Source organism: Neodiprion fabricii, chromosome 5 (genome assembly GCF_021155785.1).
Source record: "Neodiprion fabricii isolate iyNeoFabr1 chromosome 5, iyNeoFabr1.1, whole genome shotgun sequence".
Classification (NCBI taxonomy): domain Eukaryota; kingdom Metazoa; phylum Arthropoda; class Insecta; order Hymenoptera; family Diprionidae; genus Neodiprion; species Neodiprion fabricii.
The window spans coordinates 2,962,347-2,980,291 of record NC_060243.1 but is presented as its reverse complement, the minus strand read 5'-3'; the positions used below and the strand labels follow the sequence as shown (position 1 = coordinate 2,980,291).

Sequence of the window (17,945 nt, the reverse complement as noted above, 5' to 3'; positions counted from 1 at the left end):
CTGATCGTATTCGCTACAGATCAAGAACTTGTACATCATTCCGTCGTTGCTGGCGATGATTGGAAAATCTTCGATGTTCACTAAGGATAATTTGGCCTGCGTTCGTCACGTTTGGACGTCAGCTGGTAAAGTGTCGCGACGAGTTCAGGAACTAGCTGTGGAAAAATTACCGAGAAATGCGGTAGTTCACCACTGCTACGGAATGACGGAAACTACATTTGTCACAATGACGGGGCCCGTTGGGAAGCCCGAGTGTTCGGGAAAACTTGTTTCGAACGTAGAGTGCCGAGTGATCCGTGATACCGGCGAGATTTGCGGTCCGGATGAAATGGGGGAACTTTGGTGAGTTTAGGCGATTATCCCCCAGCTTTGAATTTCTTTGACCAGCTCGCTTCTCTACAGTTTTCGAGGACCCACGATCATGAAGGGCTACTTGGATAACGAAGAGGCCACCTCTGAAGCCCTTCAAACCGACGGATGGCTTAGGTCCGGAGATTTGGGATTCTACGATCGGGACGGCGATTTCTTTATCGTCGATAGACTCAAGGAGATGATCAAGTATCAGGGAAATCAGGTAAGCATTTTCACAGTCCACGATACCGATTTTTTGCACGTATCAACATTAATTGCATCTCGGTCTCTCAAATCTTTTGCAAGGTATCTCCGGTTGAGATCGAGGGTGTAATTCTCGAACTATCGGACGTTCTGGAAGCTGCCGTAGCCGGACTGCCGAGCGAAGATTTTGGCGAACTTCCAGCTGCTGGAGTCGTCGTTAAGCCGGAGTCAAAATTGTCGGCGGAAGATGTCGAGGAACACGTTGCGAGTAAGTTATTGAAGTTTGGTTGAGATTTTTCGGCATATTGTTACTTCGGACAGTTTATTTTGATTTTTTTTTTCGCCCCAAGGACAATTATCGCCGTACAAGAGACTCAGGGGTGGTGTTTTCTTTTTTGAAGAACTTCCCAAAACCGGTACGGGGAAAATACGACGTAAAGTACTGTTGAATCTTATTACGAATATTACTCGTACTCTGCCTGCACTAGATCGATGATAATTCTGTGTATTCTGTGATTTCTCGAGATACGCGTTATAATTTTGTTCTGCGCAGATGATTCGAATCGAATCTATGTGTACACATATGTATGCATACATATCGGTCTTTTTATTTATATTATTATATTTCATTAACGTGAAATGGTAGTTTATGCGTATGTAATTTTATTTTTGTCTAAGTTTCGTGCAGTGAAAGCTGTTATATAATGTTGGTACTTAAGTGAGAGTAGGGAAAACCATAGAAAATCTTACCAGCGGTGGAATAAGACTGCGTTTAGCTATCGTACGTATGCTTATAGATTGTGCAGTATATTTCTGTAATAAAAGCTGTTTGTAGCAAGTGTCTCAGTAGAATTCTCGAAGATCAACAATGAAATTTGCTCGTTCTCGTATAGGAGAGTTTACGCACAGGGTTTCTGTACTTTACCATCTACAACGAAGCTGTAAATTCAATGTGCACGGCTATGGTATAGAAAATTTATGTTTAAACTCCATGCGAGAACGAGAAGGTTCTTTACTTCGTAGGCATGATTCGTAGCTACTTATAAAATATTTTCTTCAAAATTGATAGTGGACCAGAAATCCTTCCGTCCGAAGTTCGAGTTGCTTTCCATGTAAAGGTTGTCTGGTCCTGCGATTCTCAGGTAATTCAAATTACTGCTGGATCCGTTCAAGGGGTTCCATTCGACGCCCACGTCGGCCGTACTGAAAAATATTTACGTTTCCAATCCGGTAAAATCCATTGGTAATTTCGGAGTATCAGAGAAGCGAAAGCACAAACTCACCCGTTCGTCGCATACGATACCCAGAGCTTGATTATTACTTTTTGCATCGCTTTGTCATTCTCCGTGGTCGTTGCGTCGAAAAACGAATCGATTGCGTAGCATATGTCGTCTCCGTGAGCCACTCCTAATCACAGTGAGCATATAATTTCTATATTATTCTATAATTTCTTACGATGTCATGTCTTACCTAAAATTGCGAGAGGCCATTAATGACGGTTTAGGTCTGTACTTGTTTTTAAAAATTATGTACGTTCTTAGGAAGATTTACCCCAATTTGTGGTTACTCCGTTGCTGAAATATTCGCTAACACTGTGCGCTCCTCTGTAGGTGAAGTAATAGACATGTACGGGATTTTCGTTCGCGTCTGCTTTTAGAAGCGCGGCTTTTTGGGTACCGAAGAGGTACAAACGATCGGTCATCAGGTGGACGAATTTTTCGATTGTTGAGTTGCAGATTTCACTTGTTCCTATGTAATGTCGCCTTATTAATTTCGAAATAGTGGATTTATCCGAACCTTCGATCCATCAGGTCGGATCGAAAATTCAAGTTGTCTCATATTTCGACTTGCAGTTACGAATTGTGGAGGGATAAATTTACTCAACTACTGGCGAGCTGCCCAAGAGCATGGCTCATTCATTCTTACTTTAAAAATTGAATGAGTATTTGCGAGAACTTGATTTTTCGATCGAACTACCTAACGGACCGGAACTTCAGGTACATAATAGTCTTGATAAAAATCAAGTTATTCAATCAATTCTTGAAAAAAACGTCCCGATAGCCCTTTTCCATATTGCGAATCATTTCCATACCCAAACAATCCGTTACAAGTCCTGGATACCTGATACCAAAATCTTCGTTCTATACATTGAACTGTTGTTTTTTAGTCCGACAATTGCGAAGTTCATTAAGTTCCATCATCATACGATCGGTATAATGAAGTTGATGTATGCCGCAAGTGGATTGCTGGTCACATACCGCATAATGGTTTGGAAACGAGTGCAAAATGCTTATAAATGCGGGTAGCAAGGATTAGATGGTTTTCGTATCCACGTGTTATCTTTACCCTCTGAACTCTACAATTTTTTCATTGGCCCCTCGTTCAATCGTTTCAAAAGTTACGAATATATCGAGCGATAGTCTCGCACGTATATGTAATATCCTAATAAATATATCCACACTGGAGGCTGAATCTCCGAAACTATTGGTCGTATGATATTTGTGGAAAAAAAAAGATTCGCATAGAGGGTTTTGGCGTTTTTAGATCGATGATATCGATTTGCCGACAGCAGTGGTAGATGTATTGATTCATTTTTTACCCAAGTAATGCTGTTTTATCAATTCACTGACGGTCGAACGATTGCTGACTGGAATGGTGTAGTTGAAATCCAAAAGAGAGGGTGCGATTGCGTTCCAATTTTCATTCAAGTAATCGAGGTCCGTCGCATTAGCGATAAACAAAGCAGCTGCACAGAAAAACGCAAAATTTGTTAAAATTTCGACAATTGGCGTAACTGTTACTATTTTCGCCAGTTACTATATTGTCACTTGGATTTACTGTTTTCTGCAGTAATATCTACCACAGAAAGTAACGAATGTTCAATACAACAACAATGTTATCGGAACAATGCACATAATCAGGGTTACGATGTGCATTTATTTTGAGTTTCGTAATCGAACGTAGTAATAAATTTTCAACTGAGTAATTGCAATTGTAGCATTGCGATGATTTATAAAATTTCACCTGGATACAATCCATCTTCTGAAACGCCGCTCGTGATCCACGGTAAATCCTGTACATCGCCCGATGTGATTATATCAATGGGATATCGATCGATGAACGTGAAGTTGGCGTCCCCCTTTTCAACGACCGGTCCGAATGGAACCATGGGACTTGCGAGCCACGGCTAATGAGAAGAATATTTTCTAGTACTTCAAACCGTCGGATGCAAGGTCGATCGCTTCGACTTTGAAAAATTTTTTTTCATCGATCGGCAAACGCTCTCCTCGAATTTAGTTTCGCGAAATAACTTGAATGACGTGCGCATGTTACGCTAGCTGAACACGCGTTCTACTGCCCCATTGATTATGGTGATTATAAAAGACTTCCTCAGCCACTAATTACCGTGAATGCCCAGGTCGCCAGCGCGATATCATCCGCTGTTTGGTTTTTTAAGCATTTGACCATACATCCAACGCTGATAGTAGGACATCCCAAAGAAGCAGCAAGGACCTTAGCCTTTACCAGGGAAGCCTCAGTCTGAGCCCAGGGATACAGTGCGGTCCCGGAAATCGACATTCCTCCTGTGGAAATTGTTACACGCATCGGGCATTGATTTTACGTACCGGAAGAGCAGCCGTAGTCAGTCTAAATATCGACAATCCGCTTTTATACGTACTTTGGAACAAGCCTGATGTGAGATTCGTCAAGTAGTGATAATGAACGCTCACCGCCCCGGCGCTTTGACCGACAAGCGTGATGCTCTCCGGGTTTCCGCCAAAGTACTCGATGTTGTCCTTGACCCATTGCAAAGCGATCACTTGGTCCTTCAGCCCCATATTTCCGGATACTGTGGCGTCCTCCGTACTTAGAAAGCCTGATACAAGAGCACGAAAAGTCACATCGAGCGGATGAAGAAATTTCGAACCATTTCCGGCTTACCAAATACTCCGAGTCTGTAGTTGGGGGTAACCAGGACGACGTCGCTGTCGAGCAAGTAATGAGGACCGTACGATTCGGCCGAACCGAATTGGAAACCTCCTCCGTGAACGAAGAATATGACCGGTAGTAAATTTCCCGAGGAATTCGCAGCCGGGGTATAAACGTGGAGGTAAAGACAATCCTCGGCACCGGTCACCGTCTTCTCCACGTAGCTGACATGGATGGCGCTGGGCTGCACACACGCTGAGCCGTATCCCTTCGCCGAAAGGACACCCGACCACGCGGAAATCGCCTTGGGGATCTGTCACAGCCTCGCTTTGATTACCAAGAGAAATCACGATCGCGACGCACACCCAACGACGTGGTGCGCCACCGCCTGCTCACCTCAAATCTCAAATCTCCGACCGGGGGTTCGGCGTACGGAATCCCTGTATAGGCCTCGAAAGTACGGTTTCCGGACGAAGTGTCGTAGTAGCCCTCGATGGTCCCCAAAGGCGTTGTCACCGTCGGGTATGTCTCGGTCTTGCCTTGCGAAAGACAGATGCAGTGTCCGAGCAACATCGTTGCGATTACGGAAAATTTCATCTCGTCACAAGCTGTGAGTCCCTCGTCCTAAAAAGTTTTTCAACGGTGGCACGGTATGAGAATGTGGACAGTTTTGACTGTCGTATGGGGCTTAAATACCCGCGCATTACTTAATTACAGGTGTTTACCGCCTGTTTCATTGTACAGATGTTACGTATCGCACTTTAGTTCATGCGTGATTCCACCTGTCGACATATTCAATAACTCGAGGACACTGATTACGTTCAATGGGTAAATATCTATCTTACCTAGCGACTATGCGGAAGGATGGGACTCGGTTTATGTTGACTGACATTTACGATAGTTTTATTGTGGAGAATAATGACTCTCAAATTGGGAGGTTGGTTATAACGATCATAGAAAGAAAATAAAATACAGCAAGTGTGGTTAACGTTTCGGTCTAATTGTAAGTGTAGGCCCTTTCCGGAAGGAGTTCGGTAATTGCAATACAAAAACTAAAAAAGACAGAAAAAATGTATCGTACACAATATTCAAGTATCGATGGGGGAAAGAACATGAAGGTATGAGATTTTTTGTCAGCGGAGCTTCCGAGGTCATGTGAAAGTCATCTTCCCTCATGCGAAGATACCTTGCTCCGTAGCAATTTGACCGTCTCGTATTATTTGACTCATCGGTGGCCTATTTCAGGTAACAATCATGTACTTTTTGATGCGAAAGTTGATGGTCTTCGAGATATCAACCAAATAAATACACTGTTCCGTTTGAACAAAGCAATTTCAATTTCACATTTTCTTGGTGCCTTCAAGTACAAAAAATTTGGTTCCTACATGTTCTTTTCCCCATCGAACCTTGGATATTTTGTGCGGAACATTATTTTGAATCTTACTGAGTTCCGGAATAAAAGGTCTGGCGCGATGAAAATGAAACAGCTGTTTACACGACGAACAATGAATCCATACACGCAGATTTGTTATTCTGACACGTCAAAATTCGTGTGGTTAAATAATCGTTAGATGCCAATAAAATGTACTTAAGTAAACTGAAGACAGATGTCGCAAACGTGTGGCAAAATTATGTACATAAGAGACGCCTTGTTTACTTGAAGTCTTATTTTTAGTACAAGTTTAGTGAAATACAAGCTGTTACGCATTAGTATGTATTTCCATTATTTTTTACGTCTGAAGCAGCCCCCTGCAACTAGATCGAGCGAAAAAGTAAAAAGACTAACCTAGTATGTCATATAATTTTAGTTCTTATTGAAGGCGCTAGTAGTGCAGTTGCACGGGTTGCACCACTGTATCAGTGGGTTGCACTCTGTAAAGGCCGTAAAGGTAATCGCGCAAACCGTGCAACTGTATTACTAACGCTCTCTACCGAGTGTGACAACATAGACTCGTTTTCTGAAACACGGAGTGACAGGGGGCTGGTCTGAAGTGTAGCTATTTTACCAAGTATTTTCACGAAAATCTATACCGAGCCAAAAATTCTTTTGCCCAAAGTTTTCGTTGTTTTCCATGTAAAGATCTTTCGGTCCTGCTATTCTCAGGTAACTAAAACTGTCGTCACTTTTGCTCAACTCGTTCCATCCGACACTCAGATCAGGTTTGCTGAAAAATTTGTACGTCAATAATTTCGCATAATCCAAGAAGATCCTTGGACAACGTCGGAATATCGGAGACGTAGACTCACCCGTTCTGTGCGAAAGATACCCACAGATTAATCATAACTTCTTGGATTTCCCGATCGTCTTTCGTCGTTGTTGGATCGAAAAACGAGTCCATCGCGTAACCGAGATCGTCTCTATAGGTGACTCACTCCTATTACGGGAAGACTATTCGTGTATAATATCTTACGAGGTAATCATTTGTACGAGATCGAGGGGAGGAATTGAGACGGTTTAGGAGTGTCGGTGGCTTCATAATACAAAGTCCCAGAAAGATTCACCGAAATTCACAGTGCTTCCACCGCTGTAATACTCGCTGAAACTGTGCTTTCCTCTGTAAGTGAAGTAGTAAAAGAGTACGGGACTTTGAAAAGCTCGTGATTGCAGCGTCGCGGCAACCGCGGCGTCGTAGACGTACAATCGATCGCTGATCATCCTGACGAGTGGCGAGATTGTTGAGTTGTCGATCTGGACCGAATTCCCCAGGTAATGTTGCCTTATCAATTCGGAAACAGCGTGATGTTCGACTGACGGAATCGTGTAATTAAACTCTAGCAATTCGGGCGCGATGGAAGTCCAGTTGCCGTTCCACTCTTGGAGAAGCGTCTCGCTAGTTATGAATTCTAGGCGGCGAGCAAGTCTTATTAAGACGAACAATCGTGTGTAGAGAACATGTGCGTATGTAATTCATCGAATCTCACCTGTCGCCGGGACGAGACCTTCCTGACTGACCACGCTCGTGATCCATGGTAGATTCTGCACATGCCCAGAAGCGATTGTTTCAATCGGCGGACGATTGACGATCGTGAATCGACCACCACCCTTTTCGACCACCGGGCCAAACGGAGAGTAGGGACTGTTCAGCCAAGGCTGGAATGGCGGTATGTGTAAATAGTATTTGAATTTCCACCGGTGTTGTGGTACTTTCTTCCTGTGCAATGATCTTGGCTCTCTTTCATATTTCATAAAAGCTATTTCATAAAAGCGCATATTACGCTGACGTGTATTCAATGGTTTCGGCGGAGTGAAGTCAGGGTCTGTTTCGCCTCGTTGAAGTTTCTTACATTCATCACGTAAATACCGTATCTAGATTACAATAAATAATCGAATGAAGTACAGGAGAGCCGTCACTATGTTTAGAATGTCGACCATCGTGTTTTGCGGTTGTCAGGGTGAAGTTATCGTTGGAGCTATAAATCTATTCTTTATGTCAGTAAATGCACGATTTTCTGGAACGCCGTGCCAATAATCTCAGGTAACAACCTGTGACGATGTATATATTTTGATAGACGAAAGTAAGAACCGAAGTTCGGACGGATCAGCGGATCAGCAGATCGGCAAATTAGTAGGCCTACGACTTTAGAAGGAGAGAGTTGTGTATGGAGGTGTCAGGAAATCGTAAAGTGTGTGAAATTAACTCAAATCCGGATCAGGTAACAAATTCAATAAATAACTACGAACTGAAACGATAAAGAAAGTCACACCATTCTAAAATTATAAATACGACACATCAATCACTCTCCCTTCAAATTCTTCGAATAATTGTTCCGCTCGATTTTATCTATATACACTTTTACCGTCCGTTTTTATGTTATTGTTATTATTTTGTTTTATTCTTACTCGACTATTGTCTCTTATATCTTTTAACTTATGCACCTGTGCCGTCCACTTATATTTTTTAAACTATCAAACCAAGTTTGTTGGGTTGCGACGTGCAGGGCCTATAAATTGGGTATTCTGTACTATTAAATTATAATTGACTTTTTAAACCAAAATGACCCAAATAAATGCATAATTTTCTCTCTGATCGTCAACAACTATTTCCCGTAATTGTCTATTTATTTCCCTTTCTTTTACATTTGACTTATAATCAATAAGTCAAAATTCATAACAAACCTCACAATCAGTCCACAGTTCCATTATACGGTAAAAAGTGTAATTCGCTTCCATCGTTTTTTCTGCCACGAACATCACGACTTATCATAATTTAAACGCTTCTTCCGGGTTTAGCGATTGAAATAATTTTTTCAGTCTTCAAAGCAGGGTGGCCACCCGTCTGGAAAACCGGGAAAACCGGGAAATGTCAGGGAATTTTGTATGTCAGGGAAAAGTCAGGGAAATGTCAGGGAATTGTTTGGTTGGTCAGGGACTTTTTATAGAACTCACGGATTTCAAAAGCCTTGTCCATAAAATTGAGATGCTATCACCGCATCGTCCCAATTTTTCTTCTCTTCTTATTGACGATTATAAGCTTAGTTGTTGATTGTCACATGAATTCAGTAGTACGAGCAGACATCGGTCTGATTTATCTATAGCCGTCACTGCGTGTGGAGACGCACGTTCACCGACGCCTAATAGTCTAGAAAAAACGAAGCCTCAGTTTTTTGGCAATAACTCAAAAAGTAAAAGCGCTAGAGAAAATTTTAAAACGATTCTTAAAGAGGAGAAAATTTTCAATGAAAAAGTACGAGCACCCGGAATTCTATCTTCAATATTAGTAATTTTAATTTAACGCTGAAAATAGGGCTATGCGCAACTGTTATGGCATAGACGCGCCGCATCTAGACAGTACACCGCACAAAATAATTGTTTTGCTGTAATAAATATCAATTTAAAAATTTCGATAAATTGTGGCGTATTCTTAACACTTGAAAGAAAAATGTCCCGTTGGAAAAAAAATTTTAAGTTTTTTTTTCAAAAAGTTACACATTCGTTAATTAGTCATAATTCTTCGAACCTCGATTTTCATTGCAAACAGCATAAATGTTCAAATAATAGCTCTAAAAATATTTCGCTTCTTGGAGCCCCTTCTTAAATGTATACTTAACAAGACCACGGAAATGGAAATTTTCATTTTTTGTCAACTTTCAAAAATCATAATGAACGGAATAAACAACTTTTTAAAACTTTTATAACTTTAATATATTTAGCCATACTTTACCTAGGTTACTATAGTTTTTAGTGATTTCTGCACAAATTGTGCATCAAAATGTTAGGGAAAAATAATGATTTTAGTCAGGGAAAACCGGGAAATGTCAGGGAATTCCGTGATCGGAATTGAGTGGCCACCCTGTCAAAGTCATAATATTTATTATACCAGTTTTATTTCTGGACCAGTTTGGATTATCAGTCGACGATGCGTACTGTATACTAGACTAACGATTCAGTGTAGCAGTTCAAAGTTATATATATTCGACAAGTGTCTCGTCATCGTCGTACCATGGACCTACGACGTTTTCTTGCAATCCGAGACTGTTCCAAAATTTCTTATCACCAAAGTTCCCGTTCCTGATTGTATTTATTTCTCTCAGTGTCGGTCCCGCGATATGCAAATACCGAAAGTCCTTGAATGTTGATCGGCTCGTCCTGGGCCACATGATACCAGTCTTCAGCATCTTACTAATTAGATTGAACAAAAAACACACATAATTGTACAGACGCGCAACCGCGACATTATTGCAGCGTGATTATTGCAATGTAGAAAATGATAAAGATAACGATGACAATTACTAAATAATAAAAAAGCAAAGTAATCGGTATAAATATCTAAGTTCCTTTTATCATTTACAATGATATGCGGCCATTCGTTTGATTCGGGATTATAGAAATCTGTCATGTCGAAATAGACTTTCTGAATTCTAGAAAAGTTGGCATATTAGTGCAATAAGATGGTGAAAAAAAAAGAACGAACGACTATTTGGCAATTTTCATTAGCTTCCATCAAACGATTGTTTTTGATTCATATACACCGATTTTTACCGACATCAGACATGCTATGAAAATTCTCTACTCTATAACCGCGTTACGCGTAATATGTTCACATTTTAATACAAAGCGTACGCACAGATTTAACTTTCTCTAGGCCTCTGTTCCTTCCGATTTATTATATCGCTATTAATTAACTCTCGATTGAACGAAAAGTCCTACGTAAATTGAACAATATAGCCAGCCTAATTTCAGTTTGATCGATTCCCAAGTCTCACGCGTGGCTGAAGATGGAAACAAGCCGTTCCGGCGCCTGCATATAGGCAACTTCAGTTACAATTCACCATCTAAGAAAAGAGGTTGAAACAACCGGTTGCCTATCTGTAGGCGCTGATGTAGCTCGTTTCCATCTTCATGCCTGTCATAATCCGCGAGGTCAATAATCCTGGACCATGTATTCATACCCTAACGGAACGTGATCTGAAAATAGTCAATTATAATGTTATATTTTATAAATTAATAATAATTATCTTCGGGATATGAACTAATAAAAATAATCTCGGAAATCCACTTACCCGCCTGTTGCAAACGATATCCAGATACCAATCATCCTCTTCTGCATTTCCCGATCGCGTTCTGTCGTAGTTGGATCGAAATACGAATCCAATACGTAAGCAATGTCGTCGATGTGACTTACGCCTAAAATTGGAAACCGAGTTTGTACATGCGTTTGTAGAATTTTATGGGATTAAGGGACATGGACTTTCAAACAAATTTACCAAAGTCTTGTTTACTGCCGCTCAAGAATTCGCTAAAGCTGTGGGCCCCTCTGTATGTGAAATAGTAAAAGAGTACCGGGTTTCGCATTACTCGCGCCTGAAGTCTCGCCGCCTTCTCGGCACCGTAGCCGAACAACCGATCGGTCACCATCCGGATCATTTGCTTTACCGTCGAGCTGTCGATAGGACGATTTTCCAAGTAGTGATACCTCACCCTACCAGATACCTTTGGCTGCTCGGTTTCCGGTATCGTAAACAAGTAGTCGAGCAATTCGGGTCCTATGGCCGTCCAATTTTGGTTCAAGTCCGCCAGACGTGTCGTATTTGCTACAAATTCTACGGAGGGGATAGATTTTTTATTAGAGTTAAATGCAGTTACTAACACTTAAGGGACTCGAGAATTCTCGGATTTTCCAGAAACTTCTGAGTCACATAAAAAAAAAAAATCGTAACATTGTTCACAAAATGCAAGGTAAAATTAAACTCATCATTAATCATCGCCATTGATTATTCATTCAGTCTTGTGATAAACTGAAATTTTAATTACTTACACATTTTTCTAACGAAACTAACTACATCAAACTTTGAAGATTTTTTCATAAAACTGTCAACTTGTCTTATTATTAAAAAGTAAGTACTTTGAGTATGTATCTTTTAGCTCCCTTTCTCAAGTAAGTAAAAATCTTATTCACATGAAGTCTTTCAATTAAACGAATAGTAGGTACCTGAAGTCTCTACATAAAAACAACCTTTAAATTACAGTTATATACATCAAGACGCGATTTCTCGATACTTTCATCTCGATCAGAAACCCTAGTTTTCCGATCACCACTTCTAGTTGTAATTTTTGAATACGCTACACAGACGGGGAAGAAATTTGAAATTCATACCGGCAGCCGGGAAAAGCCCGTCCTCACTCACGATGCTCGTCATCCAGGGTAGATCATGAACTCTGCCAGAAATTATCGAATCAATTGGTGGCCGATCAATCATCGTGAACTGGCCACCTCCCTTCTCAACTACCGGCCCGAACGGGGATATCGGATTGTACAACCAGGGCTAAAATTGCATATTTCGTCATTTAACGCAATTCCTACAATAACAATCTAAGCAACGCTTATCGCTTCAGATGATAAAATTCGCCGACTCGTGTTATATTTCGATAAATTTCTCAGGATCAAACCTCACTGGTCCCACTTACCGAGAACATTCCAGCTGCCTGCGCGATCTTCTGAGCGTCTCGTGTTTTCAAGCACTCAATCATGCTTTTGACATCGTCGGACGGACATCCGAGACTTGCGGAAAGCTTTTTCGCTTTAAACAGAGGAGATTCTGTCTGGGTCCAACCGTTCAACGCGGTTCCACTTATCGACATCCCGCCTGAGGGAATTTTCGCGTGTAAAAGAATCGAGTGCGTCTTATCTTGCAAGGTATATTTGTGATAACTCACCTCGAAACAGACCCTTTGTGATGTTGGTCAAGAAGTGATATTGCACGGCTGCGCCACCGGCGCTCTGACCAACGATCGTAACCTGCTTTGGATCACCACCGAAAGATTCGATGTTGTTTTGGATCCAGCGCAACGCGATTACTTGATCCTTGAGTCCCATATTTCCTGGCACCGTGTCGTCCTCCGTGCTAAGAAAACCTGCAATTTCATCGTCCTAAGTACCACGTACCGATGAACTAAATTTCTAATAAAATTGATGAACCCACCGAGTGGTCCAAGTCTGTAATTCAAAGTGACGAGAATCACGTCCTCGTTGAGCAAGTACTTTGGCCCGTAATACATCCCGCTTCCAGCTCTGAAAGCACCACCGTGAATGTAGAATATAACGGGTAGAGAATTCCTCGGTATGCTGAATCTTTCATTCTGCCGCCTCCACATCGCTGGTGTGTAAATGTTCAAGTAAAGGCAATCCTCGGAATTGCTTACACCGCTACCAGTGTTCTGCACGGATGCCACAGCGCCGTATTGGATACACGACGGGCCAAATTTCTTGGCCATAAGAACTCCGGACCACGGAGAAATCGGTATTGGAAGTTCGAATCTCAATTCTCCGATCGGCGGTGTGGCGTAGGGTATACCTTGGTAAGCTTCGTATATTTTACCGGTACTCGAGGTGTTGTAAAAACCTTCGATGATTCCCAGGGGTGTCTCTACCCTCGGTGACGATTGATCCGATATCCATCCATTGAAGAAGTCCTCTTCAAGAGACCCTTCGATCTGAGCCCAGCTGTTCAAAGCGGTACCGCTCATCGAGATTCCTCCTACGAGCGAAGAAGTGTTTGAAGGTTTTGAACAGTCTCGGAAGAGAATGGCAGGGATTGAATTTTCGCAACGTCAACACGTTGGGTCAGTTATATAATCATTGGGGTGGTCCTTAAGGTTTTTAACCTGATGTTGGGGCTTGAGCTATCGAAATTCGAAAGTGACCACCTTAAATTACTCATTGTGAAACAAACCTTCGGTGACGTTCGTCAGGTAGTGATACTGCGCGTCGACACCCCCTGCGCTGTGCCCGACGATTGTCACGCTGTTTGGATCCCCCCCGAAGTACGTTATGTAATCCTGGACCCATTTAAGCGCGACTACTTGATCTTTGAGTCCGAGGTTCCCGGGCACCGTGTCGTCCTCCGTACTTAGAAATCCTGAACATACGTGGCAACTCGTTGGGATTCTCAAACTTTATAGGAGAAACTTGACGCCAGTCGGAACTTACCCGATGGTCCCAGTCTGTGATTAAACATGACGAGCACGACGTCTCTGTCGAGCAAATATTGGGTTCCGTACATGCCTTCGCTTTCCGATGTAAACGCGCCTCCGGGAATGAAGAATATCACGGGTAGCAGTTTTCTTACGTTTGCGAATTTCGTAACCGGGGTGTAGATGTTGAGGTACAGACAATCCTTCAATTGGTTCATTACGCGCCAACCCATCAAATTTTTCGCATGATTGTATTGCAGGCAAAGTGAACCGAATCGATTCGCTATCAAAGCGTCTCCCCAAGGCGAGACGGGACTCGCGACCTGGTAAATCGTTGCAATTCGGATCATGGAGTCATGCGTATTGTGCCGATGGTGAAAATTATTTATTACTGCGGCTTCGGAGAGAAACTCACCTTGAACCTCAAGTTTCCTATCGGCGACTCGGCGTAAGGCACACCTTCGTACGCCGCGTACAAACGGTTTCCATTCAAGAAGTCGTAGCGTCCTATGATCAGTCCCAGCGGCGTGACGACTCTTGGACTTGTTCGCGTATGTGCTTTGGCGAGGAGGAGAACAAATCCGAGTAGCAGCGTCGTAGCAACGGCGAACTTCATCGTGTTCTTTGTGCTATAGTACACCGTTTCTCACTGAATACATTGCTTTGCCATTATACTGTGCTATATATACGATTCGCAGCGTCCGGCTCAAATTTCACGAATCACATTTTTCGTAAAAATTAAGCATTTCCTTATCACGCCGGATTTTACTATTGCGAAAGTCGAGTATTTTTGGTAAAAGTTTCGAGAATGCGTACGAGTTGTTATCTTTTTACGTCACATCTTTACAACGAACGTACTATTTTAATCGTAGCTGTTAAAAATTGCTTCATCGGTTATTCAGTTATATATATATATATATATATATATATATATATATATATATATATATATATATATATGTGTGTGTATTTAAATCGAAAGGCCCCAAATTAAACGCTATTTGGTGCGCATTGAATTCGCTAATATAGCAAGCTAAATTTGGAAATTTCGGTTCACGGATTTCCGTGCCAAGATTCTTGTTCACAAGGTATAAAAAAATAAAATGGACCGTCAAGAACAGTTCTCGCACCGTTCAAGGTGAATAGAAGAATTTTCGGCTATGCTTTTTGCATTTAAAATTATTTTACCGGCTTCTTGAAGTCAGTTCCCGGTATCTATCAAAGTGACCGCAATCATGCGGTACTAGCGGAACCAAGTCGCTCGGTTAGATAAGTTACGTCCACAAAATTCTAAATATATTCTAATGTTTTAAGCATATTTTATAAACATCCTCTTCCTTTCATCAAGTGTCATTCCTATTTTTTTACCATAAATTACTGACGCAGGCATGCATACTGAATCAATAAATAAGTTTTCCTGGAACTTGGAAAAGGGTTCGGAATATACTTAAGTGAACATTAAATGGTCTATTTATATTTCAATTCATTGTACAAATTTTACACTTCAATTACTTCGTATTCGGGTTCCAGTCACGGTTATCGGGATATTTTCCCGAAAAGGGATGGAGAGCCATAAATGTTTATCTCCAAAGTTCGCGTTGTCGTCCATACGAATTTCATCCGGCGATCGAAGCGATTCCTTGAAGACACTTTCTATGACCGCATACTCTGCAAGAGGCCAACGCTTAGCTTCGATAAGTAGTGATATTGCACGCTTGCACCCCCGGCACTCTGACCGATAATCGTTATTCTGTTTGGATCACCACCGAAGAATACAATATTATCCTTCACCCAGCTCATCGCGATTACTTGATCTTTCAAGCCACATTTCCTGCAATCGTCTCATCCTCGGTACTCAGAAAACCTGAAAACATTTGGCTGAAGTCAAAGAAAGTCGTCGACATACCTGTACACATACCTCTGTCGATTACACGATCCAACAACTTCTCCGAGATCGATACTCACCCAGTGGTCCCAGTCTGTAATTAATGGTAACGAGTATAACGTCGTAGTCGAGCAAATATTTCGGTCCGTACAGGCTTCCGGTTCCGAATTGAAACGCGCCTCCATGTATGAACAATATAATCGGTAGCGGGTTGGCGGACGATGTAATCCCATCGCTGCGATTCATAATCGGAGCATAAATGTTGAGGTAAAGGCAGTCCTCCGATCCGGTTACCCTGTCCTCGGGATCAGGGGTCGGAGCAGGGGCGAACCCCATGCAGGAAGAACCGAATTCTTTCGCATTCAGGACGCGCATCCACGGTGATATGGGTTTCGGGGCCTGTGAAATCCACCAGCGAATTGTAAATTACAATTTTGTACAAAAGTATGTAGTAAGTTTTATCCTCGTGTCAACTTTTTATTTCCATGATTTATTTCAAATACTGAAAAAAATAAACTGTCGTAAAATCTGGAAGAAGTAGGAAAATATTCAGAGGCTGCTGACCAATTATTGTAACGTTTTTTATTGATATCTTGATGTGCACACCCTACAGATTTATATATATGTCGGCGTAAAGCCTCGGAAAGGCGGAGAGGATATAAAGCGTTCATTTGGGCGTTGACTATTCATATTTAGCGTGACGATCCCGACACGTCTGGTATGCTCTCTAGCTAACCCGCAACTGTCGATTTTGTCCAAGCGTTGTTATAAACAAACCATTTGTCTGTTGCTAAGATTCCGTCATTCAGCTATACTCTTAGCTTGCTAATTACGCTTGACGCTCATTTAGTATAGTTTCATATTCAAAGAAATATCCTTTTATTCACTTCATACATTATAAAGTGGAATTATTTAACGAGATTTGTGATACTCCGACATATATATATATTCACCCCCCTGCGCGCTTCGCGCGCCAACCCCCATTTTCGAGTCGAATTAGGATAGGTTAGGTTAGGTTCGGGTATTTCCGGACCGATTCGGGCAAGTTCGGGTAACTTCGGCTAAGGTCGGGTAGCTTCGGGATTCTTGACACGGCAGCGGCTCCGGTGTCGGCGGCGATATTTTCACTATTATAGCCAACGTCTTTGTTACCGAAATAGGAGTATCGTATCACTTCAATATCCCATTTACGTTTTCGGTACTGATTTTCATCAACTATGTTTAATCAGACCTCGATACGAAAAAAATAAACTGATATTTACATCCATAAGTCGGTGAGGAGCACACGTAAAAATGAATGAAAAATATTGACAATGATTGGTAGCGACCTATAAATATTTTCCCACTTCTTCCAGGTTTTACCGCAATTTTTTATCAGCATTTATCTTAAATTTTTCAAGCGGCACTTTGAAATAAAAAAGGAAGTTAGATATTGAACCACCCTAGTGTGCAGCAGTCACTCACTCGGAATCTTGAATCTCCGATCGGCGGTTCAGCGTAGGGTATGCCTTTGTAGGCGGCATAGAGGCGACCCGCGTTCGAGACCTCATATAAACCTTCAATCCCTCCTAGCGGTGTGAAGATCCTAGGATAGGATTCTTTCAGTTCGACGGACCGGACGAGAACGGATCCCAGCAATAACGACGTTACAACAATAAACCTCATGATTTTGTCGGATTCAAATTACCGCGGATTAGATTCATACGAGTCGTAACATCTCTATGAGCGATTGCTAATTCTAAATTAACGGTAACAATTTTGCTTCAACGCTGCGTAACAAGTCTAAAAAGACGCTATCGGCACGAGACCTGCGTTCTATCTGAATACCACCGATATACATTCTATGTAAGTACTATGCCGACCGATATAAATAAAAAAAAACGAACAATAACAAAAACACATCTGTATCAACTTCGAGTATAAGGTATTTACTGTAATTATTCACACCGTAATATAATTTTTATAGAATAATTGTACGGATGGAATTGGTAAAAATTTTTGCCAACCGGAAACCTCTTCCTTTTGCGTGGAGATTTCTCCGTGGTAATTTATAGAATGACGGAGAAACCTACGAGGCATGTGGTTGACGGAATAAGACCGCTATAATTTTTTATCAGAACTTTGTAGCCACCGTATCCTTACGTTTCGCGATTTATCTTTCGA

At 41.7% G+C, this 17,945-nt stretch overlaps 2 protein-coding genes and 1 long non-coding RNA gene across 4 annotated transcripts in view; 1 reads left to right on the top strand and 2 right to left on the bottom strand.

The window, feature by feature from the left end:
• Window positions 1-17,945, top strand: part of LOC124182261 (luciferin 4-monooxygenase-like) — a 42,115-nt gene that overhangs the window by 1,291 nt on the left and 22,879 nt on the right. The window contains exons 5-8 of one of the 2 annotated variants that reach the window (XM_046569259.1): window positions 20-342; window positions 403-574; window positions 658-823; window positions 906-1,203. In XM_046569259.1, coding sequence (XP_046425215.1) covers window positions 20-342; window positions 403-574; window positions 658-823; window positions 906-1,051 — 807 coding nt within the window. In that variant the 3' untranslated portion in view covers window positions 1,052-1,203. Of the gene's footprint in view, window positions 1-19; window positions 343-402; window positions 575-657; window positions 824-905; window positions 1,204-17,945 lie in introns of those variants that run through there. The other variant, XM_046569260.1, reaches the window with a different exon arrangement.
• LOC124182260 (venom carboxylesterase-6-like) lies at window positions 1,342-5,159 on the bottom strand. The gene is made up of 9 exons (XM_046569258.1): window positions 4,882-5,159; window positions 4,498-4,798; window positions 4,235-4,432; window positions 3,961-4,139; window positions 3,580-3,742; window positions 3,155-3,301; window positions 2,107-2,304; window positions 1,839-1,962; window positions 1,342-1,758 (listed from the first exon to the last, which is right to left on the bottom strand). The coding sequence occupies exons 1-9, from the start codon at window positions 5,080-5,082 to the stop codon at window positions 1,596-1,598; spliced, it is 1,674 nt and encodes a 557-aa protein (XP_046425214.1). The 5' UTR covers window positions 5,083-5,159; the 3' UTR covers window positions 1,342-1,595.
• On the bottom strand, window positions 6,476-6,999 carry LOC124182266. Its single transcript, XR_006870723.1, has 3 exons — window positions 6,988-6,999; window positions 6,733-6,860; window positions 6,476-6,650 (listed from the first exon to the last, which is right to left on the bottom strand). It is a non-coding gene; the product is annotated as an uncharacterized LOC124182266 (long non-coding RNA).

Bases quoted from the DNA above. Each gene is read 5' to 3' on its own strand.
- LOC124182260 (XM_046569258.1), bottom strand. From the start codon at position 5,082: ATGAAATTTTCCGTAATCGCAACGATGTTGCTCGGACACTGCATCTGT. The intron at 4,140-4,234 runs GTACGTATAAAA...CAATTTCCACAG, and splicing joins CACATCAGGCTTGTTCCAAA to GAGGAATGTCGATTTCCGGG. The intron at 3,743-3,960 runs GTAATTAGTGGC...TCTTCTCATTAG, and splicing joins TGGCGACCTGGGCATTCACG to CCGTGGCTCGCAAGTCCCAT.